General features: G+C 43.4%; 1 protein-coding gene across 3 annotated transcripts in view; it reads left to right on the forward strand.

The window, feature by feature from the left end:
• Positions 1-24,523, forward strand: part of sdk1b (sidekick cell adhesion molecule 1b) — a 276,239-nt gene that overhangs the window by 187,342 nt on the left and 64,374 nt on the right. For 2 of the 3 annotated variants that reach the window (XM_061679905.1, XM_061679907.1), the window contains exons 15-19: positions 3,031-3,167; positions 5,457-5,604; positions 13,952-14,092; positions 19,800-19,981; positions 23,304-23,419. In XM_061679905.1, coding sequence (XP_061535889.1) covers positions 3,031-3,167; positions 5,457-5,604; positions 13,952-14,092; positions 19,800-19,981; positions 23,304-23,419 — 724 coding nt within the window. Of the gene's footprint in view, positions 1-3,030; positions 3,168-5,456; positions 5,605-8,140; positions 8,175-13,951; positions 14,093-19,799; positions 19,982-23,303; positions 23,420-24,523 lie in introns of those variants that run through there. The other variant, XM_061679908.1, reaches the window with a different exon arrangement.

Below are 24,523 nucleotides of genomic sequence, written 5' to 3' on the forward strand. Positions count from 1 at the left end.
GAATGCCCGTGACCTTCGATCCCTCAGGCGGCACTGCATCAAAAGCTGACATCAATGTGTAAAGGATATCACCACGTGGGCTCAGGAACACTTCAGAAAACCAATGTCAGTAAATACAGTTCGGCGCTACATCCGTAAAGTGCAACTTGAAACTCTACTATGCAAAGCAAAAGCCATTGATCAACAACACCTAGAAACGCCGCCGGCTTCTCTGGGCCCGAGCTCATCTAAGATGGACTGACGCAAAGTGGAAAAGTGTTCTGTGGTCCGACGAGTCCACATTTCAAATTGTTTGGGGAAATTGTGGCCGTCGTGTCCTCCGGGTCAAAGAGGAAAAGAACCATCCGGACTGTTATGGACACAAAGTTCAAAAGCCAGCATCTGTGATGGTATGGGGCTGTTAGTGCCAATGGCATTGGTAACTTACACATCTGTGATTATATTATTAGCTTAATTGAATATTCAAACTGTCCCCAGAATAAACACTTTGTAACATAGCTCTGGGTCAAATAGAAATAAAAAGGGGTTATCTTATTTGATTTGTCATCTGTGTTCGTATTTGCTTCATGTGCAAATGTGTCGCAAAGTATGTGTCCCCACTCGCCCCCCAACTCGTCACTAATATTAAATCACGTATGCATATTTCACCCATCACACCTCATTAAAGGCTCTGTGAGAAAACGCTCGCAGGTAGGGACTATTATATATTAATAAGCACTTGTATGATGCATTTATAAACGATACTTATGGTATATTAATACAATTGCAGGGCAGGAGAGCGAGCGAGCGGGCGGGAACTCGGGTCCGCGTGCTTCGGACCGATAGTGAGCGGAGAGGTTACGTGTCAAGCGGAGTGGCTCCGTGTTTATGCCTATAAAAAAAAACACGGACGGTCAATTAGGGATTTGGCGCGTGTGTAAGAGTGACATTCTCGTTAGCTCGCTATCATCGGGTCACGGAGGCTAACAGACGCTGGCGGCTGAGGAGACAGACTAATTACCAGCAGGTTATTGGTGCAACTCTCACAAGGCCCATCCGTGTGTTTGTCACTCCCGGTGTGTGTGTGTGTGCGCGCGTGTGTGCGTGCGTGTGTGTGCGTGCGCATGTGTGTGCGTGCGCAGGTGTGTGCGTGGCCTCTGCGGAGGTAAGCGCTCTAACATTTTCTATGCTCATCCATTAATTAATGCCGTCATGTCAGCTCTGAGAAGAAAACATCAATCTCATTTCCCCTCGTCCTTCTTTCTCTTCCTCGTATCCTCTCGGAGCGTCGCCACCTTTTAACATCACCTTCATCCGTCTGCCATCATCATCCTCACACTTAATTCAATATTAAAATATGGAACGACTCGTAAGCGACAACAAAAAGAGACGGGTTCATATCTTAAGGCTGGCATTGATGTTGAGAGGGTAACGCCAGGGCATAGCGGGAAACCGCAAGCATCTATCGATCCATTTTCGATAGCGCTTTTCCGCATTAGGGTCACGGGTGACTCACGCAAATCTTCAGTGAACCTACAAATGCATGTTTTTGGAATGTGGGAGGAAGATGGAGTACCTGGTGAAAAAAAAAACACGCGTGGGAAGACATTTCAAACTCCACACAGGAATGCCGGAGCCGAGATTTGAAACCCGAACCCCGAACTGTGAGGCAGACGATAATCCAATAGTACACAGTTTTCGTGTTCGTTAATTGACTGTTGTCCCATTTCATGTGCCAGGCTGGGCCAACCTGTTGACCACACACGAGGATTTGCTATTGAACATTTATGAGCAATCCAAGCAGATCAGACGGGAAAAGTCGCTCTTAAACTTCCAATCCCAGAGGATAATCGCTCACGATAATCTTTCAGAGAAATCTACTGTAGGTCTTAACTATAGCTGCAGTTTTTTTTTTGTTTTTCCATCCATACACTGTACCGCTCTATCCTCACAAGGGTCGCGGGCGTGCTGGAGCCTCTCCCAGCTATCTCCGGGTGAGAGGCGGGGTACGCCCTGAATCGGTCGCCAGCCAATCGCAGGGCACATAGAAACAAACAACCACCTAGGGGCAATTTAGAGTCGTCAATCCACCTAGCATGCATGTTTTTGGAATGTGGGAGGAAACCGGAGTGTCCGGAGAAAACCCACACCGGCACGGGGAGAACATGCAAACTCCACACAGGCGGGGGTGGGATTTGAACCCCGGTCCTCGGAACTGTGAGGCAGATTTGCTAACCAGTCGTGTCGCCTTGTTTTTCTTTTTCTTGTTTTTTTTTTAATATATTTTATTTTATTTCATTTATTTTTTATTATTATTGGAGGCCACTGATTTGAGCCCAGAAGGTTGTGAAATTTGTTTGTATCCAATTCAAGGCTCCTATCTGTTGTGTGGTGACCTGTATTCAATGCAGTGTATCCAGTATCTCACAGAATTGAGTAGACCCTTCACATTTTTGTAGTTATAGCTTTTCACAGGACAACACTAAAGAAATCATACTTTGCTACAAGGTGAAGTAGCAAGTGTACCGCTTGTATAACAGTTTACATCTACTGTCCTCTCAAAATATAACAAACATTAAAGTCTAAATGGCTGGCAACAAAAGGGAGCACACCCCTAAATGAAAATGTTCCAATTGGGACAAATTACCCTTTTTCCCTCTTTGGTGTCATGTGAATCATTGGTCAATCGCCACCTCATGTTGTACTCCTATAATGAGTTACATGACAAGGCATAAGGAAAATGGTTTATTGGGCCCAATTTGAACATTTTCAACTAGCTGTCTCGTCACTTTTGTTGCTTGTGTTTTATACGTTAATGGCGTTGTATTGAGTAATTTAGAGGGGGCAGTAAATGTATACTGTCGTACAAGCTGGACACCGACTGCTTCACTTTGTAGCAAAGTGTCATTTATTCATTGTTGTCACTGTATTTACAAAAATGTGAGGGGTGTACTCACTTTTGTGATCTACACTGAGTCAATGTTTTTGACTTTCTCTGTGTAAAAGTAAGAGTTTACAAGCAGTATTTTGGTTTCTCTGTCTGGTGCACAGCGAGCTGCCACATTCTCCTCGCTCCCTGGCGGCGCGTCTCAACGACTCCGACTCGCGCTCGGTGCTGCTCTCCTGGCTGCGTCCGTTCGACGGCAACGCTCCGCTTCTCTATTATCTGTTGGAGCTCTCGGAGAACAGTACGTATACGTATGTGTGTGGGGATGTGAGGGCGGGGGGCCTAATTTATAGCCCCCATAGCGGCAAACAGCTGTTCGCTCGCTGTCTAGCGGGCACTGACGGGCGCTCATTTACAAGGCAGACATATGGGGAATAGTGTTGCCGCGTAAATGTACGTCCAGGTCCCCTATAAATAAATTCTCATGCCCCCTCTTCCCGCCTGCCTCGCCCTCTCACTCTCTCTCTCTCTCTCTCTCTCTCACTCTCTCGCTCTCTCTCTCGCCCCTCTGCCAGCGCAGATGTTTGTAGCAGCAGGCTGCGTCCCTTTCAGATGGCACACAGAGGGGAAAGAGGGATTGAGCAAAAGAATGACAAGATGGCTACACTGACTTCCTCTCTCCTTCTGTTATGTGCATAGACAACCACTTTGCACCCAACTTCGATAAATGTTCAACACTTAAACTCAGCGCTTAACCAAGGGCGCTTGAAATCATTCATTGAAACCTACATTTTGGGAAAAAAGCACTTGAAATTATATTTCTCAAAGACTGTATTTCCTCAAATAAGCGCCTATCACCGACTCGACACCTCCCTTTTCCCTCAGAAAAATTACAAAACGGGTAGTAGGCGGAAATGATCCTTGTTCAAAGAGCCTACTGTTCACACACTGTTGAATGCTGAGCCTATTTGAACTCCGTCGCTAACCAAAGAAGCAGCACCTCGCAACTCTGGTAAAAATTCTTTCAGATGAGCTAAAGTGTGGAGTCTAACCCTAATACTAACCTCTCCAATCGTACTTTTATTTTATGTTAAACTCACTTATATATTATTCTAAGCATCATTATTTATAGAAAAAAAAGAAAAGAAACAAATTATTTCAAGAAAATATAGATTAATAATAAAATTATAAAACTATTATAACATTTCGGAAATATATAATTTTAATAAACGCTTTACCCCTAATAGACACCTGGTTCTCTCTACAGTTAAGTAAATCACCTTTGGTCACTATATGAGGAAATAAGGTATAAAATTGTTCATTTATTAGATCTAAAATATATGAAAAAAAATAGTACATAAACTTCTACCTAAACTGATATTTTTCGTTAATTGTATCTCTACTAATAAAAATGATACTGTAGATCTATTCATTTTACAGTATTTATTTGATGTCATGTATTTATGTTATTGATTTTTCTATTTTAAAATGTAGACATATTTATAAAGTTATATAAATATTATAAAGCCATATGGTCAGCAAAATAATGATCGTGTCCATTGTTGTTACGTTTGATTTCAATATTACTTAAACCAGGCAGCACAGTGGTCGACTGGTTAGAGCGTCTGCCTCACAGTTCTGATGACCAGGGTTCAATCCCCGTTCACAGCAAAATATCAAAATATCTTCATTGGAGCAGGAAAGAAGTGTGAAGGCGAGAAAAACACAGAAATCCTGCAGACGTTCAGGGATGGACAAAAGTTGTTTTGTTATGTTGTCTGTGTGTGAGTAAACCCACGCGCATTTGTGACACATTAGATGCTCTGGATTGCTCGCTAGTAATGCTCGTGTTTAGACATCACACAATGGCTTTGTTTTCATACACTCCCGCATTACGCCTGTCATTCACATAAATACAGGTGTGGCCAGCGAGATGTGAGTAGCGCATCTGTCGCTCGCATCTTAAAGTGTAAGTATAAAATGATAAGCTGGCGACAATATACAGGTATATACATCAACGTCTGGTCATCGCTCGTGATTTTTTTTGTGTTGCTTCAAGAGATGAAACGAAGGGACAATTTCCCATCGTGAGCAAATTGATCACTATTTCACTAGAAGTAACACGTCGCCAAAACAAAAACCACAGATACGTGTCCCGAAAGCATTGCGACGCGACTCGTTTTGAAAATATAAACTCAGCAAACCCATGTATATTTTTTGGACATTCAAAATTGTAAATGGCAAAACCCAAGGTGAATGTTCAAAAGACTGCACGAAATATACTTTAAATAATTAAGACAAAACTGAGATGTTTAACAGATTAATGCCGTTTCCATAGGGCCAAATGAAGTCACGAGCATGGTCTCGGAACAAATTAAACTCTGCATGTGGAAGAGAGTCTCCCACTCTGACTGTCTCTGCGAGGGGGTTTCAAATTTGATTTTGAACTTCAAACAGCAAAGCTAACCTTTTTGAAATGTTATCATGGTATATGGGTAAACATTGAACTGTTTCATCCCTAATTGCTTCCTATGATTGATTCCATGACTCTTTCATTTAGTTCCGCATCTTGTCTCCCTCGTGTTTCCAGACTCTCCGTGGAAGGTCTACCTGTCCGAGGTAGACCCCACCGTGACCAACATGTCAGTGGGCGGACTCACGCCTGCCCGGACCTATCAGTTCCGACTTTGCGCTGTCAATCATGTGGGCCGGGGTCAGTACAGCGCAGAGACGCAGCGGTAAGAGCAACGTATTTATCATTTAGCGGCACGGGCGATATTCAACACACTCTACCGTTTTATGGGGTGTTTTGTTGAAAGCATAAAACCAATTTACTACCCCGGAACATGCTGTGCTTCCTGCGACACAGAGTTTTTGCTGCAAACTGAACGACTGTCAAAAGGCAGGATTATGATAGCCATGCCCATAGAGTGGACATACTCTAGTCTCGTTCGTGTGCGTGCAAGAGAGATTGCTACAGGGGATTGCAACTGGAATGCTTTCTAATTTGAAGGTTTGTTGTTCAAAATCCATTTGCTGGAGTAGCTGGCTTTTCTATTCTAAAGTCCTTGTTGTGAATCTGTGTTATTTCCCTGCCAGTCGCAGGGAATTTAATAGCGGGCGGGAAAACAAAGTGAGCGAGGTTTTTGCTAAAGTGGGAGAGTGGGTTTGGCCCTAAAGCGCATCCATTGTTGTGCAGGTGTTTGGCGGAGGTGTGGTTTGCAATAGTGCTTCTGAGTACACACACACGCACAATACAATACCACAGATGTGGCCATTGACAGATGCCAGATGTCGCTCCTCCAAATCTAATCTCTGCAAGGGAGCTGCTGCCAGTTGTAATTATAGAGTATTATATATAAAACGCATGTTGTGAGTGCATTCGTTGAACGACCGAAACTGATCCGAGTTAAAGCAAACATATTGTGCATTTTATTTTTCACATTTTAAAACAGTTTCCGGGTGTTTTAATAACATGTCTTTGACATTTGTTCATCAAAATACCAAGAGTATCAAGAAATATAGCGCACTTTACACGCTTGTTACCTCCACACCTGCAGCTCTGATTAAATGTTGGCTTTGATGAAGTGTTAATGAATGAATGGAACACAACTAAACAAAAATACAAAAAGAAAACACTTGCAAGGAGCATGGAGAAGATGTTAACACTGAGCTAACCCTGTGGTAAATCATTTGGCCAATCGGAGGCCGAGTCAGCGCTCCTGACATCACTCACTAGGCCACGCCCACTCAAAGGCACATGTCAACACACAAAGGTTCTCAAACTTTTTACACCAAGTGCCACGCAAAAAAAAAAAAATGCTTCTCCAAGTACCACCACAATGACTAACAATGAAATACACTAAAACCGCACACTAAAAAGGATGTTTATTGTTATTGTAAGCCACTATAACATTATGCACAGTTTGAACATTACCACTGTGCTTAAAAATAGGAAAATAAATAACTGTACTTAAACAATGATTCAAGTCAAATGTATTGCACACAAATGTTAAATAAAATAAAAATTTTAAAACTAAATAAATGTTTCAAAAGAAACAATTCTAAATGTTTATCTGCTCATGTACTAAAGTTCAAAGTTAAATACACATGTACTTTAAAAAATGTCCTGTACTGGATTGGGAGAAGAACAAAAATTTAAGCCACTGCAACATGATACGTAGTTTCAGTTTCTGTTCAGTGATTATTTCGTGTACCACTAGAGGGCGTGGTGCTGTGAGTGTGGGTGACGATTAGTTTAATTTCACTTTGCAAGACCACTTTATTCTCTACGTTCCCTTTTATTGTGGTTTATATTATAATTTACAGTCTTTTTCTTTATTAAAAATCAGAATCATCTTTATTTGCCAAGTATGTCCAAAACACACAAGGAATTTGTCTCCGGTAGTTGGAGCCGCTCTAGTACAACAGATTTACAGAACACTTTGGGGACATAAAGACATTGACAAAAAACAATTGTGCAAAAAGATGCAGAGTCCTCCAGCATTTAGAGCAGGTCTCCCCTTGTGTAAGTGAGTCGTGTAAGGTCTCCAAAGATGGACGAAAAACACAAAACAAAGACAATACTAGAGAGCGCGTTACCGAGGCGACCACACTGGTAGGCGCCATCTTGGAATAGAAAATGTAACAAAAACAGTAGTGTGTTTGTATGCTGGAACATCTTAATGGCATTTGAAATCATTTCGATGGGTAACATGATTTGGTGATGTAACTAATCACACTAGTAAGTCAAGGTACCTTTTAGGGCTCAAATTATTTTAATAATGGGTTCATGTGTCGATTATTTTTTGGGGAATAATCGATGTGTCGAATTATTTAAAAAAAAATTCTATTCCCATCCCTTTATTAAAAAAAAGAGGAGATTATTTCAGATTGACAGTGCAGAAAATGATGATTCAGTTACCGGTTTGGTGTTTATTTTCTAGCAGAAAATAGGCAACCATTTTTAATGTTGTTTTCCAAAGTAACATCAGATGTTTGCAAATTTATTATTTTGATTAAACACCAAGATAATGAGTCTGCTTTCACGGAGAACTACAGAAATCGAAGAATATTTTCTGTTGAGATCTTGAAATTCGATTTGATTAATTGTCGCACCTCCGGTACTACTGTAGTCTCCGTTTGCAAGCATATTGGTCGGGCAACATCACTTTTAATTTCGTTCTACTTTGCGGTAACTTGTGCAGACGTGTCCTTTGTTTGTTTATTGCCAATCTTCAGTAGTTCCTTCCCGTCTACGTGTGCGTCGTTTCCGGCAGCCAGCGGGCCACCTGCTCCTCAGCACAAAGTAGGTTGTTAGATGCACCAGAGAACAGAGTGTATTGATCCTCCCCAAATGAGAGGCTGGCAGGCGGACAAGTCATCAGTGGTCAGCGTATCAGAGCAGATGGACAGGGCTCTTCATCAGCGTTCGCCTCGTATGTGACCGCACGCGCGATGCTTTTAATTTCCTCCACGTCAGCTGGCAGGAGACAGCGCAGGCGCGCGAGTGCCCAAAAAGGAGCTCGGTGCGCTCGGGAGGAACGAGGGGCTCCGTGCTTCCTGCAGCTCCAAGCTTGAGGCGTGACCAATTGCGTCGGCGTGGCCAAAGTGGGAAAAGTGGCTTGTGATATTGATGACAGAAAGGCTTATTCCAAAAACGGCATGTATTTTGTTCACAATGTAAAACACCTCACAGGTGTCTTGATAACCTGACTTTTTACCAAGCGGATTCAACATTTAAAAGCTTGGTTTGTCTCTCTGGAATTAAAATTGTAGATATCAACAATTTCGTTCTGGCTAGAACATTTTGAAAAGTTGGAATTTTCATTCAAGAAATGTAACTTCACAGTTAGTAGCAGTTTGGCAAATAGTGAACAATTCTTCAAAAAAAAGAAAAAAAGAGGCTTCAAGCTGTTTATTGCCACTCCCAGTTGGAGTTTACTGTCAAACTAAACGTAACACAAGATAATTATACCTTGTTTATTTAAGACTACCACATATTAGGCTTTCAGTAAGCTGGCGAAATGCTAACGTCAATTACCATCTATGATTTCACATCAGCACGTACAATGCCAAAAGGGCTTATGCGCATCTAACTTCCGTGTTCAACAAAACGGGAAAGCACTTCTGCCAGTTCAGGTGTCTGGCAGAAGACCGGCACGAAAAGCAACTGTCGAAATATGAAATGTCTATACTGTCTTTTGCTTAACTCAAGATGTCGTCACAAGCTACCAAAGATGACCACCGCCGATGTTTTGGCTTCGTTCGTGTTTACATACAGTATATCATATCATGTTTGTATCAATAAATGATTTACATGTATCTAACTTTTGTCTGAAGACACCAGCCATAAAGGAAACAACATTTGAGCAAGTAGAAATATCCCCAAATGTTTCAGGTAGTGTTGTTAGTAAGACTGTTATTCTGGGAAAGCGTCAGCTTATACTCGCCGTGCGCAGGTTGCCACCTCAGCATTGTTAATCAGCCTCCGTAAACCAAATTGACTTGCAGGTTGCAAGTCAGTCCACCCCTTTCCGCTCATTGAAAGACTCTCAAACATGGCGAGGCGCTCTAAGACGAACCCATTCAAATGAATCTGATTAATAACACGGAGCAAAACCAACTGCCCACTTCTTTGGGCAATTAGTGAGGCATATATACACACATAGCAACTTACAAAGGTCGTTTATTGCTTGTTACGTTCTCCTCCAGTCATTTCCCATCTAAATAAAGTTGAATTGATTGTCGTTCAGTGTTGTTAATATGCCGTGGTGGAGTGCGTGCCGTCATCTGCGAGGCGACTGACAGTTAATATGAAGTGTTAATTGTTTCAGTCACAGTTTTCAGTTCAGTTGATTTGTTTGGAAACATTCTATTAACCTTTTGAGATAACATCAGGGATTATTATAATCATCGTGCTCGCAAGTCCGTGCTCTCCATTTGCATATCTGGTCATTAATATTACAACACACACAAAAAAACAATATCATTAGTGTTTAAGACGATACGAAATACACTGCAACAATATTCCTTAATTCATGCAATTGTGAATTCTTCATAACTAGTGAGACTTTAACTCAGTGAGAATTCAAGCATATTAACTCCACAAGTGTGTTTTGCTTTTTCTTTGGCTTTTTTTGCGATGCTATCACGGAAGGGTATCATCCACATTTTCTATAGTGCTTGTCCTCATTAGGGTTTTCCGAGGTATGGTGAGATCTTGTGCGACCTGCTAACGTCCCGGTGGACGTCTTCTGTGACAGCGCTCCATCTTGTACGAATGTGGATTACAAAAAGCACAAAGAAAAAGCCAAACACATGGATTTAGTCATTAGTCACTCTCTAAACTGAGGTTTCGCAAGGTGTAGTGAAATCTTGGCTCGGGTGAGGGTTTGTGTAATGCTTTACACGATCAGGATTTTTGGGGCCAATCACCGATCAGCGAGTTTAAAAAAACGACAACCGATCACCGATCCGATCACAAGATGGAGAATGTGTCTATTTAAATGACCTGTTCATTTACTGTTTATACTTGTGTACTTAATTGCTCCAAAAATTATATTTACAAAAAATAATGTATCTTTGTTCCTCTATTTATGCCAGTGAGGCATAGTGACAGACAGAACAAATGAATGGTCTTCTATGAGATAGCAGGAAGTAAATACAGTAATTAATGTATCCACTTTTTGTGACATTTTTGTTTGTTGGTGTGCCGTGGGATTTTTCAATTGTAAAATATGTTCCTTGGCTCCATAAAGGTAAATGACCGTAAAAAACGTGGTGCGGTGGTATCGGAATACAAGATATTATTGCAGTAGTCTGACATCGTGCAATCTTGAAAGAGCAAATTTGTCTTGTAGTCTGATCCGGGCATTACGTGTTGTCGGTTCCACACAGCTGACATGTTTTTTTTTTTTTAATAACTTTATTGGTCGTCAGATATTTACAGGACTAGGCCAAAAGACATGCGACAAGGCGAAAAATAAACTAGCTTTTGGATTCAAATATACTGTGCACGATGGCGACGCGGAGTAAATGTCTTTCGCGGAGCCGATCAATGACGTCATTGATCGGATCGGCGCATTATGACATTAAAGCCGATCAGCATAAATTGCTAATTATCGGCCGATACCGATAAGGCCGATAAAATCGGTGTAAAGTCTAGTTTGTACTGTATTATCTTTTATTGAACCACAAAAACATGGCGCGATTGTCAAGGAACATGTGGTTTGCCGCCAAGAGAGGAAACGAGACAATCAAGGAAAAAGTGGAGAGGCCGTTGGCAATCAAATGATTATCCCATACACTTGGCGACAGAGATTCTCCACGCTTTGCTTTGTACAGGTACATATGGGATCTTTGGGATCATAGTCTGTGGTATATTTTAGGTTTAAATTATTACTATAGGCTATTATAAACATATTGGGGGCTGTCAGTTACTCATGCTCGCTGAACTGAGGTCTCAAGAGATATGCTGAGCTATCATGTAATTCATGATGGCTGTTTGCAATTCAGTGTGACTTTAGAGGCATATTTTGGCTTTAAAGAAATATGTATATATGATTAGTACAACCTGAGGAACTTTGCAGGTTCCACTGTAGTTAAATTGCTATTCAGCAGACTAGCCGATGGAGCAGTGTGATCCCTCCTGACCTCTTGCCTTCTCCTCCGCCATCCAATTTCCTCAAACAGCCTGATCACCTTCCATTTTTCTCCAGCCATTTTGTCAGCCTTTCGCCCTTTGTCCATCATATCCTCTGCCCTCAATTATTTCCTCTTTCACTTGTCTTTCCACACTCCTCTTCCTTCCTGTTAACCTCGCTCGGCATCCAACCCTGACCCAACCCGGCTTTGCAAGCGATTATGGCTCCCAGACCCGTAAAGGCGGAGGGAAAAAAAAAAAGAGCATAAGCTTGCCCAGCCTGTGGCTTTACTGTAAGCTGCTCATCTTACATAATGAGTAGCGTATGTGTCCACACACACGAGCATCGCATTTGTCGCTCGGCTTAGGACACGCCGCAACATCCGAAGGCCCTTTTCCTTGGCACGGATTACGACTTGCCACATCTCCCTCTTGAGCGACGATGCTCCGAGCTACTGAGCCATTAGCTGTGTGCTTGTGTGTGTTGGGTGGATATGGCCACTTGGGTTAAAACCTACTTGGAGAGTTGATGTGGTGGGAATGCACTGCACAGGCCACATACACACACGCATAGTCCGACGGGCTACGTGTGATGGAGATGTGGGCGCCGGTGCAGCCGGTCTTGGACTGAAATCGATGAGGCACATTAGCGCGTCGCACAAGTATACTCATGCGCGCAAGCTGTTGCACCCTACAGCGAAAAACCTCCTCGTGAATTGCCTTAATTCCCGCTCAAACCATCTAAGAGTAAATATTTCACATCAAGTGGGTTCAACACGGGGACGTTAACTTCACACAAACACGAGCCATAAAGCCCCAGCCGACTTCGAGGTGCCAACACTTTCCCACACAAATATACATAACAGCATATGCCGCTACAAAACAAGAACTCAAGCTCATAAGTTTGCCTGAACGCTGTTTGACACACTTTATCTGTCCCTATCCTCTATTAACAAAAAGAGGATGGATTTCTGCAGAAGATGAACTTTTTATCTTTGTGTGTGTGTGTGTGTGTCTGTGTGTGTGTGTGCGTGTGCGTGTGTAATTCCCCATGCCGCAGGAATTAGCAGAAGTTTGTATCTGTGTCATCCTCCAGTATTTAATGCCCACACGCTTTCTTCGCGCCGATTCCACATTGCGTATCGACTTTTAAATGAAACGCTTGAGTCGACCGCGGCTCAAAGGAAGTGGGAAAAATGCTGTTTTTTTGCGTGGAGGAAAGGCCGGGGAAATTAGGGCAAAGGATATTGAAAAGCAAAAAAGGAGCTCGACAGAAATGGTGATTGGGTGGTGGGCTTTCTGGACGTGGACTAAGCGCTGCACCCAAATCAAACTGACCTCTGATTTGTGGTATTGTTTCTTGAGCAATTCGGGTCAAAAAATGGATTGCGTTGGACCTCCGAGGTTCCTCTGCATCTTGGTGGTAATGCTGCTCTACTGGTTGGATTGCAGTTGTAAAAGGTAAAATCAAGTAGCGAAGAATGAACGAAAAAGAAGTGGGAAACCGCCAGAAAGTCACAGCATTCGTCTTAATTTGCGACAGCTATGCACTAAACGCTCTTTTGTTGTCTCCCGCCAAGCCATCGAAACGCACAATCTGCAGTTGGCAGTTGTAAAGAGCCCGTGTCAGCGCCAACAGTCCCAGGAGACGATGGCGAAAGCACTTCCATCATCATCGGCAGTAGCCGTAGCGGTGATTGTTTGAAACGAATGAACAATACTGCAAGTGAAGGAAAATAAATGAATTGCATGACACAGCAAGACTGTGACAGTCGAATGAAGAATGGGAGAAATTAGCGCAGAATTGCAAAACGCTACATGAGGCTGTGAGACCATTTCATTTCTCCACTAGCAAAGACCGTCATTCGTAGACACAAGGTCTTTGAGACTTGAGAAACACACTCTTACTTAGAATAGTTGTTATCCACTCTTTCAAATGTGAATGATTTAAAAAAAAAAAAAAACACCAAGTATTTAAAATTAGTCTTCAAAATCAATGAATCGAAAATCATGCAGCTCTCACACGTGGGTTGTGTCCACTGAATGCACTGAAACCACGCCCCGCTCAACTGTTAACTGTGAATCAAATACCGCTACTGTAGATAGCGATGTATACATATACATATGTGAAAATGATGGTCGCTCAAACGATGCAAAATCACGTTAGGAGGCTCACCTTTAGAATTTGAAAAGTTACTGTGGACACCAGAAAGAGCAGCATTTATTTGATGCAGACGAATGGCATTTCAATTCAAATTGTTTAGATTTTCGAGCATGGTCATGGAGCTAATAAAACTTCTCGAGACACCTGTATTTAGATTCAAATCTATTATTTCACTTTACTTTCACTTTGAGGACTTTAATACATTAATATAGAAGTGACCATTCCTTATTAATATCTCTGTTCCCCATCCTCTGTGTTTGTTTTCGTGACACGTCAGGTTGATGCTTAGAGAAGAGGCACCGAGTGCCCCCCCCAAGAACATCGTGGCCAGCGGGCGGACGAACCAGTCCATCATGGTCCAGTGGCAGCCTCCTCCAGAACCGCAGCTAAACGGAGTCCTCAGAGGATACGTGCTCAGGTACACAGACCATTGCGGAAAACATTTGTTAACATTTTTATTAACTGCGCAGCTCTCACATTTTCTTTAACTTTTCTAAACAAGCAGTGCAATACACGGTTGTGTGGTTAGCACCTTAGCCTCACAGTTCTTAGGTTCCGGTTTCGAATCTAGTTTGCATGTAGCTACCACGGATCAGAATCGGAATCAACATACTTCATTTGATTTAACTCTCAACACTAATGAGTACAAACTCCATAAAAAAAAAAGAAAAAGAAAAATCGATTGATAGTACAATTGGGTAAACACTTTGAAAAGCTATTGTCTTCTGTAGGACATGTTTTCCTACGTGCGCAAATAGAGCGCACTGGTCTTAAGGACTACTGGAGAAATGAGAAATGGATTCCTTGTCTGTGTTGTGAGAAAAAAGTTAATGTAAAAGTTAACTAGCACCATGTATTTGAAGCCCACATTAACTGCATGGCCAGATGCATTCCAGTAATACATTATATAGTGGCCTTACAGCTGCCATGCCCAAACTCCGGCCCCCGGGCCAAATCCGGTCTGTGTACAAATTTCCTCCGGCCCGAAGCATCCTGTCATAAAATCAATAATATGTGGCCCAACAGCACAGTTTCCCACAGTAAACAAGTAGTTGGAACACACCCTCCGGTCCCCCTTCTTAAAAAGGGGGACCACACCACCCCAGTCTGCCAATCCAGAGGCATTGTCCCCGATGTCCACCCGATGTTGCAGAGGCGTGTCAACCAGGACAGCCCCACAACATCCAGAGCCTTTAGAAACTCCGGGCGAATCTCATCCACCCCCGGGGCCTTGCCACCGAGGAGCTTTTTAACCACGTCGGTGACCTCAATCCCAGAGATAGGAGAGTCTGCCTCAGAGACCCCAGACTCTGCTTCCTCATGGGAAGGCGTGTCGGTGGAATTGAGGAGGTCTTCGAAGTATTCTCCCCTCTGACTCACAACGCCCCATCCCCACTATACAAAGTGTTGATGGTGCACTGCTTCCCCCTCCTGAGACGCCGGATGGTGGACCAGAATTTCCTCGAAGCCGTCCGGAAGTCTTTCTACATGGCCTCACCGAACTCCTCCCATACCAGAGTTTTTGCTTCAGCGACCACCAAAGCTGCATTCCGCATGGCCAGCCGGTACCCATCATCTGCCTCAGGAGTCCCACAGGCCAAGAAGGCCCGATAGGACTCCTTCATCAGCTTGGCGGCATCCCTCGGGGATTGCCGCCACGACAGGTACCGACCACCTTACGGCCATAGCTCCGGTCGGCCGCCTCTGCAATGGAGGTGCGGAACATGTTCCACTCGGACTCAATGTCCCGCGGAACATGAGCAAAGTTCTGTCGGAGGTCGGAGTTGAAACGCCTTCTGACTGGGGATTCTGTCAGACGTTCCCAGCAGACCCTCAGAATACGTTTGGGCATGCAACGTCGGACCGGCATCTTCCCCCACCATTGGCGCCAACTCAGCACCAGGTGGTGATCAGTTGACAGCTCCGCCCCTCTCTTCACCCGAGTGTCCAAGACACACAAAGTCGATCATCGAACTGCGACCTAGGGTGTCCTGGTGCCAACTGCACGTGTGGACACCCTCATGCTTGAACATGGTGTTTGTTATGGACAATCCGTGATGAGCACAGAAGTCCATAACAGAACACCGCTTGGTTTCTGATCGGGCAGGCCGTTCCTCCCAATCACGCCCTTCCAGGTCTCACTGTCATTTCCCACGTGAGCATTGAAGTACCAGTGTGTGGAAGCGTGTCCGACCATATCTAATCGGAACTTCTCCCAGCTCGAACTGCACCCGACCCCTATGGCCCCTCCCACAGGTGGTGAGCCCATGGGAAGGGGGACCCACGTTACCCTTTCGGGCTGTGCCCGGCCGGGCCCCATGGGTGCAGAGCCACACCTCCAGGCCTGGCTCCAGAGGGGGGCCCCGCGTCCGGGCTGACGGGATGTTTTTCTGCAGGCGGGCAGATAAACAGTGTGATGCTCGGTGATGGAGGGTCAGCCTCCAGCGATCCATTTGTTTCTTTCTTCATAGGAGTTTTTGGAGCCGTTCTTTGTCTGGTCCCTCACCTAGGATCCTGTTTGCCATAGGTGACACGACTAGGGGCATGAAGCCCCAGACAACTTAGCTCCTAGGATCATTGGGACACACAAACCCCTCCACCACAATAAGGTGACGGCTTCCAGGAGGATTTGACTATAGTATAGTATGTAGTATAGTCATACTAGTCTTTGTCAAAATAAACTGAGATATGATTTGTTCAAACAAAATCAATATGTTTAAAAAAAAATTCAGTCAACTTTCATAAAATAGTTCATTTGTATTTAATGTATTATTATTTTAACCTTTAACTAATGCAATTGTCAACAGATTCTCAATTGCAATATCGACCTAGCTGCAGACAGCAAAGTGATATAGTTACATATTTACATGTTAATTTACAATGGTAATGGTTCGAGGAATGTCAGGCCAAATGGTCGGCACCCCATACACTTTCATCTGACCAAATCTGGCCCTCTTTGCAAATCGTTTGGACACTCCTGCCTTACAGTATACATTTTTAAATACTAATTTCAGTTTATGGAAGGCATTATATCACATGGAGGCTAGCGCGTTAGTAGCTGTAAAATTCTTGCACTGAGTCAAATGTATTATTCATGGTCCCATGCTTGCAGCACACCCGCATTCGTCGAAAAAAAAAATTGTGTTATGAGGGGCAAATGTGCTTTTTTTTTTTTTTTTTTTTAAATAAATATTATCGCTGGCTTATTTTCTCAAGCAGGGCCACGTGAGTGTGTTGTTTACTGCACACTTAACAGTACAATAACATATATTCACAAAGTGTAGAATGAACCTCCTACACTGCTCAACTGTCACAATGCATCAAACCAAATATGCTGTTTATGCCATGCATTATTATCAAATATATGATACTCTATGTGGTTCTTATTGGCTATGGCTGTACTACACACTCCGTTCCCATATATATCAATATTTTGTGATATTACTGTTACTCTGCGATTGGCTGGCAACCAGTTCAGGGTATACCCCGCCTCCTGCCCGATGACAGCTGGGATGGGCTCCAGCACGCCCGCGACCCTAGTGAGGAGAAGCGGCTCAGAAAATGGATGGATGGAATTAAAATCGTGATTAATGAGTTAAAAAAACACTCATTAATTAGATTATTTTTTTGAGTGACTTGAAACAATGAACTTGTTATTGCATAGTATTAAAAATGTTTTTTTGGTTTTTTTTAAATAAAATAATTTCCTTGGTGAAGAAGGAGCTAAGCCGAAAGGCGAAGCTCCCGATTTACCGGTCGATCTACGTTCCTACCCTCACCTATGGTCACGAGCTGTGGGTCGGGACCGAAAGAACAAGATCCAGGATACAAGCGTCCGAAATGAGTTTCCTCCGCAGGGTGTCCGGGCTCTCCCTTTTAATGATAGGGTGAGAAGCTCGGTCATCCGAGAGGATCTCAGAGTAGAGCCGCTGCTCCTTCACATTGAGAGGAGCCAGATGAGGTGGCTGGGGCATCTGATTCGGATGCCTCCCAGACGTCTCCCTGGTGAGGTGTTCCGGGCACGTCCCACCGGGAGGAGACCACGGGGACGACCCAGGACACGCTGGAGAGACTACATCCTTCGGCTGGCCTGCGAACGCCTCGGGATCCCCCCGGAAGAGCTGGATGAAGTGGCTGGGGAGAGGGAAGTCTGGACGTCCCTGCTAAAGCTACTGCCCCCGCGATCCGACCTCGGATAAGCGGTAGAAAATGGATGGATGGATGGATGGATGGATGGATGGATGGATAATTTCCTGATTCTTCAAGGGTCTGAATTACTAAATATTTGCATGTGCAAATACAGGAGCAAACAGATGTTGGAAGCTTTTCGACTAACCTGGGGCACCCAAGATTACATCCGCCGAACGCGAAATATTGCCATGCTGTTCATTCTGCACCTTCTAGGAGGAATATATGCCAATACTTAAATGTTTTATTTCTTTGTTTAACCAGGTAAAGCAGTTGAGAACAGTTTCTCATTTGTATTACCGACCTGGAGGCTGACTTGGCGACAGTCACAAGAAGGAGTCATGCCATATTGCCGATGACAAAGCTCCTTTTAACTGCATTTCTTTTTTGTCTGGGTCATGTTTGTGCACTGCGGCCATTGGTGCTGGCCTCTCCCAAAGCAGTTTTTCAGGTGTGCTGTCACAAGTTGTAAACACAACGTTATGCAGGTTGGACAGATACAGTACATCCAATTTACAGTTAATTTAAATAAAACTTGGCTTTAATGCAGTTCCTGGCTTCCTCAACATTATCAGAGCCATAGATTTCTTTTCTGTAACCATTAACCTTTTCCAGTAAAACTTCCAATTCCATTACTTCAAACTTAATTTTGTGCTTGCGGTGATCTCCGTTACTGTACCTAAAGTGCTAAACCACTTATACACCTGTTGCCCATAGCGCTCGCAATCTGGTAGAGTGAGTCACACTCAACTGATTGCCTGCTATTGGGATCTTAGTAAATCAGGCCCCATAAATACAGTGCATATACAGTCGTGTGTGTGTGTGTATGTAAAAAACCTAAAACTACCCATTCATCTCTTTTCTATCGCGCTTGTCCTCATGAAGGTCGCTGCTGAGCGAGAGACGGGGTACAACCCGGATTGCAGGGCACACACAGTATAAACAAAACACCCTTCCCACTCACAATCGCACGTGATTGACATTGCTGGAATAGGCTCCAGCTCATGAGGAAAAACACGATGACAAATGAATGAATGAATGCAGGCGTCGCTGTATAAAGTTCCTCTCAAAACAACGCAGCCAGTTTTTCTTGGTCTTCTGTCCGCCTTCTAATGTGTCACACTGTTTGCAATCAAAACATTTGCATATAATTGCAGCTCATGTTTTTAATCCTTATTCACTGTGTAATCTGCTCCCACTCCACTGAAATCACAAACTCCGCCGGCTCGTTTCGGCTTCACGGGGGGCTCCCGACCTCCTCCTTGTGCCCTCACCTCAATTATCCTTTCTTCTTATTGTGCCAGCTTGTCATCTCCTCACTCCCCACCTCCCCCTCTTCTTCATTCTCTTTTCTCCTCTGCTCGCTTCACCCCTTGCTCCACCCTCCATCCGAGCATCACACTGTTTATCTGTCCCGCCTGCAGAAAAACATCCCGTCAGCCTCCAGCGGCGCCCCCACTGGACGCATCTGCGTTCCAGTGCGCGAGTGCGCAGCGCAGGATGACACATAGCACTTCAGCCGGAGCGCTGAGTCAGCCGCTCAAACGATCTTGTTGCACTTTTGACGCTGGATGAAGATGCTGACATATGGATTAGTGCTTCTTTCTGCTCCAGCAGCTGGGTGATAGCAAAGTGATAACATGCTCTTCACTGTCTGTTCCAATGAGAAGAAAAAATATGCATCCCAATTTGTAGAAAGGCACAGGTTTATATTACACACGTTTAGTGTAGTGCTTAACTTTATGTACAAGTTCATTTAAATTCAGAATATATTACTCATTGCCTTATCTATTTTAAGCGGATTAACCGTATGCTCAAAGAAATGTATTGTCTGTGGACAAATGTTTCAATATAATTCCTCTGTCAGAGCAGATACATTGAAGTAATAATATGATAACGCTGCTCACCAATACGTGTATCTGTGTGTGTATGTGAAGGTACCGTCTAGCGGGGCTTCCAGGCGACTACCAGGAGAAGAACATCAGCAGCCCGGAGACCAACTACTGTTTGCTGAAGGAGCTGATCATCTGGACACAGTACCAGATCCAAGTGGCCGCCTACACTGGCGCCGGCCTGGGCGTCTACAGCAGTCCCGTTACCGAATACACCCTGCAAGGAGGTCAGAACACACTGAAGAAACATGTTTAATATGATAAGTGCGTCTTGTCGGGATCTTCATTATGTGTTTTTTTTGTTTGTTTTTTTGTTTTTTTACATTTCATATTATAAAAAAAAAAGAAAGCTAAATTATTTTTTTTTTTATTTAATTAACAAAATAAAAATATATTTAAGAACAACAACTCAATGCGCTTTACAATTGCACACAGTATTCATTTATTCCAAAGTCACAATGTAGTGGTGGTAAGATATTTGTGTAGCCACAGCTGCCCTAGGGCAGTCTGACAGAAGCGTGGCTGCCATTCTGCGCCTACGGCCCCTCCGCCCAACACCAAGCATCCAACCATATTCATTCACGGGCAATGTGTCTTGCCCAGGGTCACAACAAGCTGAGCTCAGATGGGAATACGAACCTGGGACCCTCCGTTTTTGTTTTTTTTGTTTTTAGAGTGAACACTCACTCTCTCTACCACCACAAAAAAAATGTAAAAAAATAACTAAAACAAAATTATTGCAGTCACATCCAGAACAAATGGCAAATGAGTCCAGAATTAGTCAGTCAGTGAGAGTCAGTGAAAGCGGTGTGTGGGGGATGACTCAGAGGATGCTTAAAAATCTGATGGCGTGTGGCATAAAACTATTACAGAACCTGGTGGTTAGGCTTAATAATACATTTTACATAAGAAAATGCAACGTCTCCAGGCAAATTATTAATGTTGACCAGCATGGTGATCTCGTGGTTAGCAGCCGAGATCTTTTGCGTTCAAGTCTCGGGTCTGAACTCCCTTTGTGGAATTTGTGTGTTTTCCTTGTGCTTGCGTGGGTGTTTTTCCCGGGTACTCCGATTCCCTCCCACATTCCAAAAACATGTTGGGTTCATTGAAGATTCTAAATTGTCCTTAGGTGTGACCGCTTGTTGGTCACGTGCCTTGCGATTGATTCAGGGTGGACACGGAACTCTCGCGCAAAGCCAGATGGGATTAGGCTCCAGCTCAGCGGCGACCCTAATGAATGAAATGGATGGATGGAGAATACATATTTACCGTGACTGAACGAGCACACATCAAGGGATTTGTTTTGATGGGAGTTCAGACGCAAACCCGGTTTGGTGGTTTTAATTTCTAATCCTGGTGCTCTTTGGATAAATCATGGTCGAGGTTGTAAAAGATAGAAGCACTTAAGATGTGAAGTTTTTTTGGGTTGTTGTTGTTGTTGTTTTTCATTTCAAGTGTTTTGTAATTAAAACTGGGCCGTAAACCTGTCCGTCTTTACCAAGCGCTGTGGCCCGGTTTATAGACTCAAAAGTGCGGCTCATTAATGTGATCTTGAGGGCGCGGATGTAGTAGATGAGTCCCGTTCTGTTTAGTGTGAAGTTGAGTTGTGTTCTAATAGCATTTCTCTCCTGCTGCTGCTCTCCAGCACTCTGGCATAGGTGCATAGTGAGATTTCCCCAGGGGACAGAGTTTAAGTCTTTTATCTGGAGCTGTGAGCTGCCAGGGTTAAGAAGCCGGGCCCCACGAGTGCACTCACCATGGCAGGGGGGAAGAGAGCATCTTTAGCATCAATTATAATCTTCGTCTCTCTCGCTCTCTCGCTCCTCGTCTCTTCCTTAGCCGCCTCTCCACTTTTCCCATTTTTCACCAACCTTTGTTCCGCTCTCTTCTGCGAGCTCCCTTATAGGATAGAAAAGGGCATTCCCATCATGCAGCCGCGCATTATCACACTCCAGCTTCCCCCGCGCATCAGCGTAAACCTCTTATTGTGTAATCACTGTAACGTTTTCCACACACTCGTCACAGTACTCCTCCTTCCGCTGGACCGTCTTACGTCTGACCACTCCATGTAAGACCAAATCTTTTGTCTTCGGCCCATGTCAGCCATATTAATATCCCTCCTAGCTTTCGTGCTTTCAAATTAAACTGATAATAACTCTTTCAAAATGAGCTGGCATTTAAATGGTACGCCCCACGGCACCGCTACTTAATCACTGTCGGTTCAAAACACTTCTGTTTTGGTCTTAAATGTTTCCATGCACTTTGAAAATGCTCACCATTGTCGTTTGCTTTCAGCATTGCGTCTTGAGAGAGGAAAGGCTTCTGTTTGCATTTCTTCATAATACAACAAACGAGTTGTTTTCTGTTTGTCTGAGATGAGGGTCTCGATCGCGACTTGTGCACTGCAAACCACAAGCTATGATTATAGACATATTCTTAGAATCACAAAAACTAACCATTATTGTTTGGGTTTTTTTTGAGACAGGAATTTCTATGTTTCTGCACATAAAATAAAAGGCTCAGGGTTGCTACCACAGTAGAGTTTTGGAGGTTTATCCTGATGGTATCATCTTATCTTTTTTATTATCTTTTAGCAGAAAACTCAATTATAAACTTTATAACGCTTTATAGTCATATTTGTAAATATCATCCATATAAAACTATTACATTTGTAATTAAAAGCTGCCAAAAGTGATGAATGGACCCTCAAATCCGCGTTTTCACGGCGAATCCCTGAAACGATCGTCATTTTCTGACCCCAAAATGGTTGCCCTCCTATTCAGCGTTGGTCGTTGGTTCTTGAAACTTTGTCTTCAATTTCTGACACCCACCCAATGTCGTGTTGATCAATAAAAAATGTCAGGAGCTGATTAATTAATTTATTTTTTTAACTTTCCAGAGGACTCTAAAATACGTCACATAGTTTTTCACTAATGTGAGAGCACATGGTTGCAAAATTTCTGTTTTCAGGCAAAAAAGCGATTCTCTCGCCAGAAGAATAGCAATAAATATAGCGATTCCAAGAGGGCTTATGCAGCACCTGGTGCAGGATTAAGATGCTCTAATCATGTCACAAAGGTTATTGAACCATGATTGGAAAGAAAAGATCCACTAAGTCATGTCCACTTCCCAGACGTCACTGAGTGGACTTCATGTATGATGATGTCTCCTCTAACGAGTCGCCATTGGTTCACATCAGCCATGCTGTATTTTACATGACTCCTAATTCACTTCATCATTTGCAGGACAATGCTATGCAATATACATGAATGCAAAATTAAAATAGGGTTCTTAATGAGAAGTCGTTCCATTTTACAACGAGGCGAGCCTTCACTATTTGCAAGTCAGGCAGTAATGGCTACGTTAAATGGAAAAGTTATCACATGTAGTGTCTGCATCGGAACGCATTTGTCATCGACAAATGATTTAATATTCTCAGTCAACAGCTCACATTTGTACTTTGTGTTTTCCATTTCTGATGTGTGCATGTTGCATCTAATCTTGTCCTCTTGGTGAACCATCACAGCTAAATATGGTGTGTTTGTGTAGTTCCCACAGCTCCTCCGCAGGAAGTGGAAGTGGTGGCTATCAACTCCACCACCATCCGCTTCACATGGAACCCGCCGCCTCAGCAGTTCATCAACGGCATCAACCAGGGATATAAGGTAAACACACCGCAGTGCAATCACAGTGGCGACAAGGTCAAAGTACAAGAGAAATAGTTTAAAAATCTACTTGACAAAGTTTACTTTTGTAAAACCTTTAAGATGATCTCATCGTCTAAATCTCCGGATGGAAAAAATTAGACATTTAATTAAAAGGCGAGCCCATAGCAGCAATGTTTTAATAATACTGAGGTCACAAGTATCACCCACTACCCCCCTTTTGGCATGGATATAATTATGCTGCTCATAATTTTGTAATATATTTATACTTTTATGTAAAGGTTACTCAATATTTTAATAAGCTGCCTTGGACTTTTTTTGCACATTCATTCAAATAAGCTACAGAGAAAAACTTTCTTCCTATCAGTCACATTAATCATTTGTGGTTATAGATGTTGATAATGCAGCCCTATGGGGGGCACAAGCCAGTACAAACTGTAGGCCGGTCCCAAGCCCGGATAAATGCAGAGGGTTGCGTCAGGAAGGGCATCCGGCTCAAAACTTTGCAAAACAAATATGAACGTTCATCCAAAGAATTCCATACCGGATCGGTCGTGGCCCGGGTTAACAACGTCCGCCGCCGGCGCCGTCAACCTGCAGGGCGCCGGTGGAAATTCAGCTACTGTGGGTCGAAGTCGAAGAAGAAGAAGAAGAGGTGGAAAGCGGGTTCTTCGGCAGAAAGAGAAGAGGAAAGCACAGAGCCTAGAACTGAATGTGGGGACTTTGAATGTTGGGACTATGACAGGAAAATCTCGGGAGTTGGTTGACAGGATGATTCGGAGAAAGGTTGATATTTTGTGTGTCCAGGAGAGCAGGTGGAAAGGCAGTAAGGCTAGAAGGGGGAGGGTTGAAATTATTTTACCATGGTGTAGATGGGAAAAGAAATGGAGTCGGGCTCATTTTAAAAGAAGAGTTGGCTAAGAATGTCTTTGAGGTGAAAAGAGTATCAGATCGAGTGATGAGGCTGAAACTTGAAATTGAGGGTGTTATGTATAATGTGATTAGTGGCTATGCCCCACAGGTAGGATGATAATACAACATAAACGATCGGGGCTGAGGATAGATACATTTAAGTCACCATCGGGCATCACCAGCTCATACTGT

The sequence above is a fragment of the Phycodurus eques genome, chromosome 6 (assembly GCF_024500275.1).
Source record: "Phycodurus eques isolate BA_2022a chromosome 6, UOR_Pequ_1.1, whole genome shotgun sequence".
In the NCBI taxonomy this organism is placed as follows: Eukaryota; Metazoa; Chordata; class Actinopteri; order Syngnathiformes; family Syngnathidae; genus Phycodurus; species Phycodurus eques.